The sequence below is a fragment of the Dipodomys merriami genome, unplaced genomic scaffold, assembly GCF_024711535.1.
Source record: "Dipodomys merriami isolate MVZ:Mamm:240054 unplaced genomic scaffold, mDipMer1.0.p SCAF_51, whole genome shotgun sequence".
Classification (NCBI taxonomy): Eukaryota; Metazoa; Chordata; class Mammalia; order Rodentia; family Heteromyidae; genus Dipodomys; species Dipodomys merriami.
Genome location: NW_027206080.1, coordinates 6,057,010 through 6,069,778, shown reverse-complemented (window position 1 = coordinate 6,069,778; position 12,769 = coordinate 6,057,010). Strand labels below are relative to the sequence as shown.

Genomic DNA, 12,769 nt, shown 5'->3' with positions numbered 1-12,769 from the left:
TGACTAGGATTGGGGAAGGAGATTCCAGTGGACATCAACTGTATATTTAAATTGTTCATTTCAAATTAGGTCAAATAAATCAACAAAATAACTGTTGTTTGATTAATGAAGTCTAGGTTAGCTGCTGAAACAATTACCATATCCCAATAATTTAACACAATATTTTATTTGTTGCTTACGTTATACTGAGAGTTGGCATGGGACTTCTGCTCCAGACAACAGTTTGGGAATATAGTTGTTTTCATGTGCAATGCCTCAATATGTCTTATAATCTTGAAGTTTTCTAATTTTTTTCTCCTCAAACTGGATTACAAGATTCAAAAGTGAGAACTATCATGATTTTTTTTTTATTTTGAGCAGCTGTTCCTAAAAATAACATACCGTGTGTGTGTGTGTGTGTGTGTGTGCATGTGTGTGCTAGTACTGGGGTTTGAACTTGGCCTGGACACTGTCTCTTATCTTTTCATTTGAGCTACAGCTCCACTTCTGCTTTTTTGGTGGTCAATAGGAAATATGAGTTTCCTGACCAGGCTGGCTTTGAATTATGATCCTTGTATCTTAGCCTCCTGAGTGGCTAGTATTATAGGAGTGAGCCACTGTATATGTGTGTGTGTGTGTGTGTGTGTGTGTGTGTGTGTGTGTGTGTGTACACATATATACACACTTTTAACTATATTTGGTTATTTGATTCGGTGAATGCAAACAGCCATAGTTAATTTATTGAGAATTGGACTCTTGTTCTCCCCCCTTTCTTATTTAGAAAATTGACCATCAATTGTGTTTTGTTTTGTTTTGTTTTGTTTTTTTTGTCGGTCATGGGGCTTGAACTCTGGGCCTGGACACTGTCCTTCAGCTCTTCAGCTCAAGGCGAGCGCTCTACCACTTGAGCTACAGCGCCACTTCCGGTTTTCTGGTGGTTTATTGGAGATAGGAGTCTCACGGTCTCTCCTGCCCGGGCTGGCTTTGAACCGCGATCCTCAGATCTCAGCCTCCGGAGTAGCTAGGATTACAGGCGTGAGCCACCAGTGCCCGGCTGACCATCAATTGTTGGCTGCTCTTTAAGGGGGCTCTGTTCCTCTAAGGGGCCAGGGTTTTTCTCCATTCCCGAGCGAGCGTCCTCACTCGGGGAGGGGAGTTTAACAGGCCTTGGCATGTTTTTTGAGGAGACGGCTTGTGGGTATGCATGCCAACCGTCATGTACCAGAGCTTGACACTCAGGGGTCTTGGGTTTTGGGATCTCGCGGATCCATCCCCCTGCAGTCTTACCTGCACCCTTGATTTGAGCATTTTTCTTCCTCCCATAGGTGCATCCTCCCCCAAGCGGAGGGGCCTATAGGAGGAGGGGCAAACCTATCCTAGGTCTTGCCCGTTGAATGGTCAGGAGTTATGAATAAGGAGGGTTTTCTAAATAAGAAAAAGAAGGCAGGCTGTTTCCCACTGGAACAAGCTCATGGCAAAACACTAATTAAAAGCCTGGGGTAAATCCTAGAGCTCAATGCCACGGTCTGCCACATCAAGGCGATGGGATGGTGATGAACCTGTATGGGCTTAGAAACCAAGAGATTAATCTGTTATTTAATAAATTCAAACAGGAAGGTCCACCTTTGGAGTTCTAGCTGCATCTGCAAGAGAAAAGGCATCATCCTGGGGTGGTGGGGGAAGGTTTCCCCTGGGTTGTGGTAAGCCATTTACCTGTTTTATCAAACGTTCTGGCAGCCACCTTGGGGCCACTTGTTCTTTTAAAAGTTGAAGGTGTTCTCGCCTATGTTGAAGAGTCTCGCGTAAAGGTGCCAGGTTAGGTAAAGGGGGGGGGGAGAAAAAACATCTGGATCTGGAGGGGCAGTGGGCCCTTGAAAGGACGGGTCACAAAAGGGAGGGGGCACATAGGAGTAATGCGGAATATTTGAGGTAGAGGGTTTAGTCTGAGGTAGGGGGTGACTGAGTAAGGGGGGCCAATCAGGCTGACGATATTGGGCCGCCTCCTCTTCCAGGGTGGCCTCCTCCTCGGGATTTAAATTATTCTGAGGGGAACGGGCAGCCTGGGGTACAGGATAATAATGTTCATCTACCTTTTGAGAAGGAGTTTCAAGATCTAATACAACCGATGGGCAAGCCGCGGAGGGCCGAGAGGCATGTTGGAGAACCTCCTCTCCCGTTTTTACAATTTTTAAAATTCCACTATCAAACAGAGAACATTTTAAAATGTCATTAATCAAATTCCAATAGGAAAAGGCCGTAGCAGGAACCTTTTCTGAACCAAAGGTTTCATAATAACCTTTTAAACAATCTCCTACTCTTTGCCAGCTTTTTGCATCTATGATTTCTTCAAAGGAGAACCAAGGACACAAGTCCTCTATGAATGAGAAAAATAATTCTAAATCCTTTTTCTTAACCCGAGTTCCTCGTGTCTTGAGGGCCTCCTTGAGGTCTGACAGAAATATACCATGTGACGATATTGCTTGTCCCATAATGGGTCACTTACCATGCGCCGTCCCCACTCTCCTCCTGGATCTGTCTCTCAGCAGGGTCTGTCGAGGCGATCTCACGATCTCGGACTGTACTTGGCCAAGTTCCTTCCTTAGTCAGAGGCTCGAGCCCCACGTTGGTCGCCAGTTGTCCCGACCCGCAGGACTTCAACGAGGGTGGTGAACCTAAGCGAGAAGGAATGAAGGGACAAGAGACACGAAGAAGGACAGCAAGACAAGGATTCTGATCAAGCTGCCAAATTTTATTTTTCACACAAGGGTATTTATATGCTTGGACTTAGGGCGTGGTGAAAAGTTGGTCGTTAGTAGCTGCAGGGTGTTTACTTTAGGGCATGGTGAAAAGGTGGGATTCTGTAAACTCAGCCTCAGGTTGTTCCAGTGAGATAGTTAAGCCTATCAAGTATGAGACTTAACTTTTGGCTCCCAACAGTTCTCTGGTCAGAAATAAATAGAAATAATACTTAGTAAACATCTAGCATTCTCAAGCTCTATTAAGTGCATATGAGAATGCTGGCCCAATGTTGCCAAAATTCTCAGGATGTGCTGAAATTTGGTTTCTTCTCTCTCTCTCTCTCTCTCTCTCTCTCTCTCTCTCTTTTTTTTGCCGGTCATGGGACCTGAACTCTGGGTCTGGGCACTGTCCCTCAGCTCTTCAGCTCAAGGCTAGCGCTCTACCACTGGAGCCACAGCGCCACTTCCAGCTTTTCCTGTTTATGTGGTGCTGAGGAATCGAACCCAGGGCCTCTTGCTTGCAAGGCATGCACTCTACCACTGAGCTACCTTCCCAGCCCCTGGTTTTCTCTTTAAATATGACATTTCCTGGAAAATAACTACTTTAGAATAAAACGAAACAAAATAATGAAAAGAATGTCATTGTTTTGCATTGTAGCAACTCTAATATTTGAGCTGGTTGAAAATAGATAAATTCTCATATTGAGTGTTTCATTCTGATTTGCTACGAGCTTTATGTACCTTCTGGAAAATGCCATTGTGTTATAATGAAAGAATAAGTTTTAAAAAAGTAAATACTATTTTATTTTTATTTATTTATTTTGTGGGTCATTGGGCCTGAACTCTCGGCCTGGGCGCTGTCCCTCAGCTCTTCAGCTCAAGGATAGAGCTCTACCACTTGAGCCACAGTGCCACTTCTGGCTTTTTCTGCTTATGTAGTGCTGAGGAATTGAACCCAAGGCCTCGTGCATGCAAGGCACCTTCACAGCCCGTAAATACTATTTTAAATAACTACAAAAATAGTTGAGTCTTGTGGACATCCAGAAAGATTCTCATGAATCTCTAAACATCTGAGGGCTAAACTAGAATTATTGTGCCAGTGCAGGATAACTTGAAAATATTGTGAATCTCTGAATGAGGTTTTGATTTCATAGTCAAAAGTAAGCTGCTAATGGTTTGAGACTTCAAGAAATACTTTATGAGTGGTTGATGTTGTCTCACTGACATCATTCTCTAAGATTAGAACTGAGCTTGACCATTTACTCATCAGATATTTAGTTTATATTTTGTGTCAAAAATACTCTAATCATTGAGGATATATAAGTAAGAAAAACAGAAAAAAATCCTTTTATCAGTAAGAACTCTTTTGGGGGAAGATGAGTGAATAAAGATTAGTAAATAAAATGTTAATTCAGAAATATAAAGCAAAGAAGTATAGGCAATGTTGGAGAAATTTGTAAATTTAAATAGTATGAAAACAAAAGTACCAGTAGGAAACAACATTTGAGCAAAAGACCAGGTGAAAGTATTATTTAGATTATCTGATGAAACAAATTATTTTCGTAACTTACTCTTTCATTTTTGTGCATACCTTAATCACATGTCTGTTGCATATGACATTCACTGCAAGTATAGAATGAAAACACAAGAATTCATGTTAGTTGAGTGCTTTTGTGCTGGGTGGTTTATGAAGTTTGTCAAATCCACTAAAAACCTGCAATTTAGGCACATACATACAATTCTTGCCATGCTGAGGTAGCAATTCTTAATGAATGGGAATAGCTGCTCTGTAGTTGGGTCAGAGATTTACACGCACCTGCTCTACCACAAAATCCCTTTCACGATGAATTAATGCACGGACGAATTAATGCACGGATGAATTAATGCTAGTCTTCGATCTAACAGAGGGAGCGGGAAGTCAGTGATATCTGCTCATGTCTTTTATTAACTTTAATTAACTCAGTCTTCCTGATCATTCCAAGAAGAATGATTGTTTCTGAAATGGGCGAGGAGGCCGAGGAGGCAGTTAGTTATATACGGTAGAACTGGGTCCACATGTAAGGCAGATTGCTTCCAAGTGCAACGCTTTTCCCACTGTAATACGGCTGTCACGAACAGCTGCTGACATAAGAACTGCTTTTCAGGCCTTCCCTCCCCAGTCACCGGTCAATTATGCGACCAGGGGGGTGATGTAGGGCTGGAGAAGGGGGGGGGAGGAGTAAGCGCGCTCACCCACCTGCGCTTGCGCAGGGAGGAACACGCTTTCCGGAAGATGTCGGGGCCTATAGGTGCGCGCAGGCGCAGAGCTTCCTCTAGGCGGAACGGAGACGTCCCGGGCTTCTGGCGACCCAAACACCCGGTGCGAAAGGAAGGTGGCAGCCGTGGAGGCGCCGCGCATGCGCAGGCAGCTCTCGGGGGCTGAAGGGTTGAGAGGCAAACAGGGACGGGCGGCTGGGCTCGGCTCCGAGTGGAGTCAGGATGGACGAGGACGTGCTGACCACCCTGAAGATCCTCATCATCGGCGAGAGTGGGGTGGGCAAGTCCAGGTGAGGCGAGGCTGCGGGCCGCGGCGAGGGCGAGGCCCGCGGCGGGGAGGGCCGCCGCCGGCACCGGGGCCGCGACGCGAACGGTCACCGGCCCCGTCGGGCCCAAGTTCTGCACGCCGCCGTTCTCCCGCTCCCGCCAGGGAGTCCACCAACTCGAGGCCGCGGCTCGGCCGGCCGGGTCGCGGCTGCTGGGGCCCCGGGCGAGGCGAGGCGTGGCGTGGGGGAGGTTCGAGGCCGGCGCCTGGCCGAGGCCCCCGCGGGGCCGGGCGCCCGCTCACCTCGGGCCCGCAGCTGGGCCTCCGCGGGGCTCCCGGGGCCGGCTCCGAACACGGGCCTGGCGCGGGGGGGGTGGGGGGGGCGGTGCCACACACGGAATTCGGTGACACACTCGTCACACTTCGGTCAGCTTAGGCTCGGCCTGTTGTGATGCCTTTAATTCAGCCATATGGTGTGTGTGTGTGTGTGTGTTTTAATGAGTCAGCTGTGAAAGAACTTACTAGGTCCGGGTGATGGAAGGGGCGAGCACGGAACGGGTGGATCCCCTTTTGAAGATTAAAAAGTGAGGTTTGATCACTCGGAGGACAGATCAGTGGGGTCCTGTCGTTCGTTTTCCTCTTTTCCGGGGGGTGGGGTGGGGACAAGACTGTGAGTAGGCAGAGCTGGCGTCTTAGGTGAGAGGTGGAGCCCGGTGGGTGGGGCCGGAGGGCGATGATTTCACCCCGGTCTTTGCCCGGTCCCCCAGGTGAAGTCATCCTGGTCCGACTGTGTATGAGTTGGTGATATTCAGAGTTGGTTATATTCAGGGTCGAATGGCTCTTTTTTAACCGTATCTTCTTAGCTCTACCTTCTCATTGTGTGTGTGTGTGTGTGTGTGTGTGTGTGTGTGTGTGTGTGTGTGCTTGATCTCAGGGAATGACTCCTTTTTAACCGTATCTTCTTAGCTCTACCTTCTCATAGTGTGTGTGTGTGTGCATGTGTGTGTGTCTGTGTGCGTGTGTGTGTGTGTGTGTGTGCGCTTGATCTCAGGGTCTGGGCGCAGCCCCATATCTTCTTAGCTCTACCTTCTCATTGTGTGTGTGTGTGTGTGTGTGTGTGTGTGTGTGTGTGTGTGTGTTTGATCTCAGGGTCTGGGCGCAGCCCCTGTATGTGGATTTTGTTCTTTTTTTTTTTTTTTCTCCTTTTTTCTCAAGGCTAGCGCCCTACCACTTTGGCCACAGCTCCATTTCTTGAATTTGGCGCTCAATTGGAGATAAGACTCTCATCAACTCTCCTGCCTGAGCTGGCGTTGACCTCCTATCCTCTGATCTCAGCCTCCCCAGCTGTTAGGATTACAGGCGTGAGCCACTGGGTGGACAGCTATACAATCCCCTCCCCCCTTTTTTTTTTAAAAGAAAAAAACTTCTCGTTTCTATTTCCTGGATATAAAATCATTTTTATGATCAGTGTTTTGTACAAATGTTAAAATGTTTATATCTTGTTTTTTTAGGAATTCCACAGTCTCATGATCTTTTCTTTTTTCCTTGAGATAGGGTCCTCATTTTAGGTTAAGACATGAGATAACTAGGTGTTTTTTTGTTTTAGTTTTGCTTGAGACAGGGTCTTCTTTGTAGCCCAGATACCCCTGCCTCAGCCTTCTGAAGGGTTGGATTACAGGCATACCACCATGGCCTCCTTAAAGATAGTTGCTTATGAATTCATGCATAGTGATTGGTCACTGCAATCTAATGCATGATTGCTTGACACTTTATGTGTTGGATAGATGATGAATTGAAGTGTTAAAATTTGTTGGAAAAAAATAAAATTTGTTGGGAGGTTAACTGGTGGTATAGTACACCATAATAAATAATCAAAGTTCCCTTTTTAGAGTAAGTTCTGCTAAGTGGATGTATTCAGCTCCCTGGTTCACTCTCCTTACAGTGGTGTTTGGGCCTAACTGTGCTTTTGTTTTCACGGCCCATTATTTACCACTCACCACCACAAAAATTTAAGGTTGTCTATTTTAATAAGGATTGCATTTAAGGAGACAGTTGTCTTTGAGCTAGATACACATTATTGGTCTATCTGATCTAATAACAGCCTTGAACCTTATTTTTTTGTATGAGAACAAAGGGTTCCACTATAGTAGAAGCCTATGACTTTAAGGCCATAGTTTGTTTTTAGTACAGAAACATTTATCGCAGACATGATCTCAATGTGTTCTTCTACCCAGTACTTTCTGTTTTTTTACAGACTGGAGTAAGTGTGTGAGATAGCACTTATGATGTTGAGTAATTATTACACAAAAAAGGATTTCTTTATTTTGTTTCATTTTTTGGGTAAAACTAGGGTTTGAATGCAGGGTTTGTGATTGTGAGACACGCATTGTACCACTTGAATGGACACCCCCACCTCCAAAGAATATCTTAAATAATGAGAGCAGTGGGTTTCTTTCCAGTGCATTTCATATAGTTAGTGTCTAGTGTTTGGGATAGTAGCCAAGAGATCACGATTATGAAACTAGTGCTGCCCCTTATGTAACCTTATGAGTGATATTGGACAAACTAGATCTTTACAGGAGGTGTGACCGGGCTGGCATAGAAACTTTTCAGTCTGACATCAATTGTACGGTTTAAGGTGGTTTAAGGTTATGGTTCTGTAGCTAGCCTTGGTGAAGTAAAAATGTAGCAAAGACTGTCAATAACTGGTAGGGATTATAGAAACCTGTTATATACATTTCTATCTCTTCTCTACCCTTTCCATTTGCATTTTTTAGATGAACTTCATTTGTAAATCAAGAAATACAGCTTATCTATTATCTGTTTATTATAAAATGGGTCTTATCTCAGTGACCTACTGGTAGTTACTTGTTCTCTTGATGCTCTGCACTGAGAGCATTTTGCTCTCTAACTTTGAAAATATTATGCCTTTAAAATACAACATAAAAATGGTGATTCTTAATCATTTTCTGGTTCTAGATTTCTTTCCAAATCTAATGAGAGAAAATGTTTCTCATTAGAAAATGGATTCATATTGTATAGAATACATTTTAGGCTAATGACTTAATCTCAGATAAAGCTAAGATCTGGCTTACCTTCAGAGCTTGTATTAAAATTTATTGTTTGCATTATAAGAATTCTTGTCTTTTCAGACAAAGTATCACTAACAACAGGCATGCATATATTCCTAGCTACTCTAGAAGGCTGAGGCAGGAGGATCATAAGTTTGAGGTCAGTTCAAAGCCACGCTGAACTACATAGCCCCTAATCTCAAAAAGCAAAAAAAGAAAGACATTCTGAAGAAAATCTGGAATTTGGTTCTTCTGTTTTACTTCAGTTTTGTAGTGTCTTGTGTTTAGGGCAAATGAAGAAAACAAAATTTAAAAAAAGGGAGAGTTAAATATAGTTAAAGCTATATTTTAAAAGCCAGGTTCTGGTGGCTCACCCCTGCAATCTCAGCTACTCAGGAGGCTGATATCTGAGGATCGTGGTTGAAAACCACCCCTGGGGAGGAAAGCCCGTGAGACTCTTATCTCCAATAAAGCATTCGGAAAACCAGAAGTGGCTCAAGTGTTAGAGTGCTAGCTGAGGGACAACTCCCAGGCCCAAGTTCAAGCACCAAGACTGACCAAAAAAAAAAAAAAAAAAAAAAAGATATATTTTACCATATACTCTGTGGACAGAAAATATACCTAGCAGTTATAACCATTACTCATAGATTTAAATACTTGGAAAAAGTTGTAATAATTCGGAAATCTGATAGCTGTTTCTTTGATTTCATTACTGTAAATAAATCAATAGACTATTCTACTTTAGAAGTTAATATAAAGGAAGATAGATTATTTTGTAGACTTAGGGCTTTAACAAAAGCTTGGATTTTATTCTTGAAGAATTCATAATGAACATTTCTGCCATATATTAAGTAAAATAATATTGAGAGACATAAAAATACAAATACCTGGGGCTGGGAAGGTAGCTCAGTGCTAGAGCGCTTGCCTTGCATGCCTGAGGCCTTGGGTTCCATTCCTCAGCACCACATAAGCAAAAAAGAAAAAAGCCGGAAGTGGCGCTGTGGCTCAAGTGGTAGAGTGCTAGCCTTGAGCTGAAGAGCTGAGGGACAGCGCCCAGGCCGAGTTCAGGCCCCACGACCGGACCAAAAAAAAATACAAATAACCTTTTTACTCTGGTATCTTTTTTTTGGGGGCCTGAACTCTGGGCCTGGGCGCTGTCCCTCAGCTCTTCAGCTCAAGGCTAGCGCTCTACCACTTGAGCCACAGTGCCACTTCCGGCTTTTTGCTTATGTGGTGCTGAGGAATCAAACTCAGGGCCTCATGCATGCAAGGCAAGCACTCTACCACTGGGCCACCTTCCCAGCCCCCTCTGGTATCTTTCTTGCATGCACTTTAGCCCTCCCCTTACCTCCCCTCCTTTTTCCTACCCACTTCCAAAGTTTTGTCTATCATTTCTTTCTACCACAATCATAGTCCATGGTAGCTACCTTCTGTTGGTTTTCCCCCAGCTTTTGCCGTCCTTGGTATTTTAGAATGTAGAACAGGTTTATCGTTCTTTGTCATCAGAGGCTTCACTAGTGACCAGTTGCCTACTTGGCTTCATATTCTGCTTAGTATTTTTGTGTGCCTACTCTGGCAGTAACTGCATCTCCTACCTTCTATTCTTTTTAACTTCTCACATAGATAATAGCCCTATTACTAGTTGCAAAATGATATGGCTTTTCACCTTTTGTTTTCACTTCAGACTGGATTGCACAAAAGGGTTTTTAAGACTTAGAAAAAATTATATTAAGTGAAGTAAGCCAGGCCCAAAGAAACATAGGTCACGTAGTTTCCTTATTTGCAATAACTAGTATATGTGTGAGACAAGCAGAAAAGGTCAGATAAGATGATGTTAGGTGAAATGAACCCCAAGATAAGTATTCAAATGTTTTTTCTTTCTTGCGATAGTTTCTAACATATTTATAAGATGATTTCTTTGTTGCTTTGTATGTCCCTCCCCCATGGTATAACCCCTGCTTTCATTGTATTTGATGTTGGTATAATTTGTGGAGGGGAAGGGCAAAAACAAATTGTTTAACTAGGGATACAGGTGGACCCATTGCAACAATGAGATGTACAAGTTGTTATGTCGAAAAATGAACTTTTCAACTTTGGCCGGGGGTGGGGGGTTGTAGAGGGGGAGTAGGGGGGTCAAGGGGGGTGGGGGGTGGGAGATGGGATGGGGAAACAAAGGAGGAGGCAACAATACTTGATTAGAAATGTACTCATTACCTTGCCCATGTAATTGTAACTCCTTTGCATGGTATTTTAAAAATTTTTAAAAAAAGGGCTGGGAAGGTGGCTCAGTGGTAGAGCACTTGCCTTGCATTCCTAAGGCCCTGGGTTCGATTCCTCAGCACCACATAAGCAAAACAAAAAAGCCGGAAGTGGCGCTGTGGCTCAAGTGGTAGAGCGCTAGCCTTGAGTTGAAGAGCTGAGGGACAGCGCCCAGGCCCAGAGTTCAGGCCCCACGACCGGACCCCCCCCAAAAAAAAATAAAAAAAAAAGACTGTGTACATTTCAAGGGACTTGTATGTTTTCTTTATCCATCCATTTCAGCCTGACCTTTCCAGAATCATTTTCTCAGAAGGGCCTACTGATAGCAGTGCAGCTTTGAAACAACAATTGGGTAGAGGAGCATGGGAATACATTGTTAGTAGACTGCTCTTGGGGTTTTATTTGAATTTGTTTATTTATTTATTTGGTGCTGGTCCTGGGACTTGAACTCAGGGCCTAGGTGCTGTCCCTGAGTTTCTTCTGGCTGAAGGCTAGTGCTCTGACATTTGAGCCAAAGCACCACTTCTGGGTTCCTTCCTCCCTCCCTCCCTCCCTCCTTCCCTTCCTTCCTTTCTTCCTTTCGTCAGTTGTGGGGCCTGAACTTGGGTCCTGGGCTCTGTCCTTTAGATCTTTCAGCTGAAGGCTAGCGCTCCACCACTTGAGCCACAGCACCATTTCTGGCTTTTTCTGCTTATGTGGTGCTGAGGAATTGAACCCAGGGCCTCATGCATGCAAGGCAAGCACTCACTGAGCCACCTTCCCAGCCCACTTCTGGCTTTTTCTGAGTAGTTTATTTGAGATAAGAGTCTCACGGGTTTTTCTGCTGGGGTTGGCTTGGAATTGTGATCCTCAGATCTCAGCCTTCTGAGTAGCTAGGATTATAGGCATGAGCCACCAGCACCTGGAGCTCTTGGGGTTTTAAAATAGTCTTTCTAATAATTTGTTAGAAATGTGTGTATCGCTTGAGGTAGTATTTTTGGGAGATCCTACATCAACAGCTCGTGTGTGTGTGTGTGTGTGTTTGTGTGTGTGTGTGTGTGTGTGTGTATAAATTTGTGACAAAATACAACAATAATGAACACATAATATGATTAGAAGTAGAAGTGAAGTTCCTAATTTGCCTTTTAAACTCTATTTTAGCCTGCTCCTGAGGTTCACAGATGATACTTTTGATCCAGAACTTGCAGCAACAATTGGTAAGCCTATGTCTATACATTCAATAGAAATGTTCCTTTTTTTTTTTTGTCTTTGGGCTGTTTTGTGTAAATCCCCCTACCCTCCTTTCACCACCCTGCTACTACTATATCTCTTGAAATCTTACTGACTTCTTAGGAATTAACTTGCATTAAATCTTTTAAGTCTACCTAGATCTCTTGAGAAAGAGAATATCTCTGTCATAGCCAACAGTAAAGTGTGTTACTTCTGTACTTTTAACATTTGCTACACTATTTAGCATGTATCCTCAATTCCACATATTTATTGGTATTATTAAAGATGATTAGGAACAATGATACTCAAATACTTTTTAAAAGTAAAATTTAAGATTGCCTAAAAATGGCTTTGTCACAGTAACTTTGGAATGTGTGAGAAGATAGTAGGTAAATTTGGGTATGTCATGTTTTATATCATGAAGATGTTAGGAGAGCTCTTTTTTTTGGCAGTCCTAGAGCCTGAACTCTGGGCCTGGGTACAGTCCATGAGCTCCTTTTACTCAAAACTAGCACTCTACCACTTGAGCCAGGCACACCTTCAGCTTTTTTTGTGGTTAATTGGAGATAAGAATCTCCTGGCCTTTCCTGCCTGGGCTGGCTTCGAACCATGATTCTCAGATTTCAGTCTCCTGAGTATCTAGAATTACAGGCATGAGCCATTGGTTCCCAGCTCATTGTGGAATAGTTTAAAGGCTGAACTGAGTCAAGGTGGAATTGTCTTAGCTGTGCTTTGACCTAGGTATTATCCTGAGCAAATCCTTTGTCTTCATTATCCCCATCTATCAATTGAGTTTAGAGGAGAGATAATGCATTTCTCTTCCAATTCTAAAATTTTGTGATCTGCTGAGTAGGCTATAGTAAAAATAATCTTAGACTTATTTATTGTTAAGGAAAGTAAAAAAGTTCCTCTTTAACTGACTATTTTTATTTACTGTGAAATAATTTTAAGTTTGGAGATAAATTATAATATAAAAATATTTCCAACTCAAA

General features: G+C 43.4%; 1 protein-coding gene and 1 long non-coding RNA gene across 2 annotated transcripts in view; one reads left to right on the top strand and one right to left on the bottom strand.

Annotated features, from left to right (window-relative positions):
* Window positions 1-2,650: 2,650 nt before the first annotated feature.
* On the bottom strand, window positions 2,651-5,042 carry LOC138810864 (uncharacterized). Its single transcript, XR_011367251.1, has 3 exons — window positions 4,954-5,042; window positions 4,309-4,340; window positions 2,651-2,920 (listed from the first exon to the last, which is right to left on the bottom strand). It is a non-coding gene; the product is annotated as an uncharacterized lncRNA (long non-coding RNA).
* Window positions 5,043-5,094: 52 nt separating this feature from the next.
* The window catches only part of Rab18 (RAB18, member RAS oncogene family), a 33,435-nt gene continuing 25,760 nt past the window's right edge, over window positions 5,095-12,769 (top strand). Inside the window, exons 1-2 of the mRNA XM_069998210.1 lie at window positions 5,095-5,263; window positions 11,709-11,764. Coding sequence (XP_069854311.1) covers window positions 5,196-5,263; window positions 11,709-11,764 — 124 coding nt within the window. The 5' untranslated portion in view covers window positions 5,095-5,195. The remainder of the gene's footprint in view (window positions 5,264-11,708; window positions 11,765-12,769) is intronic.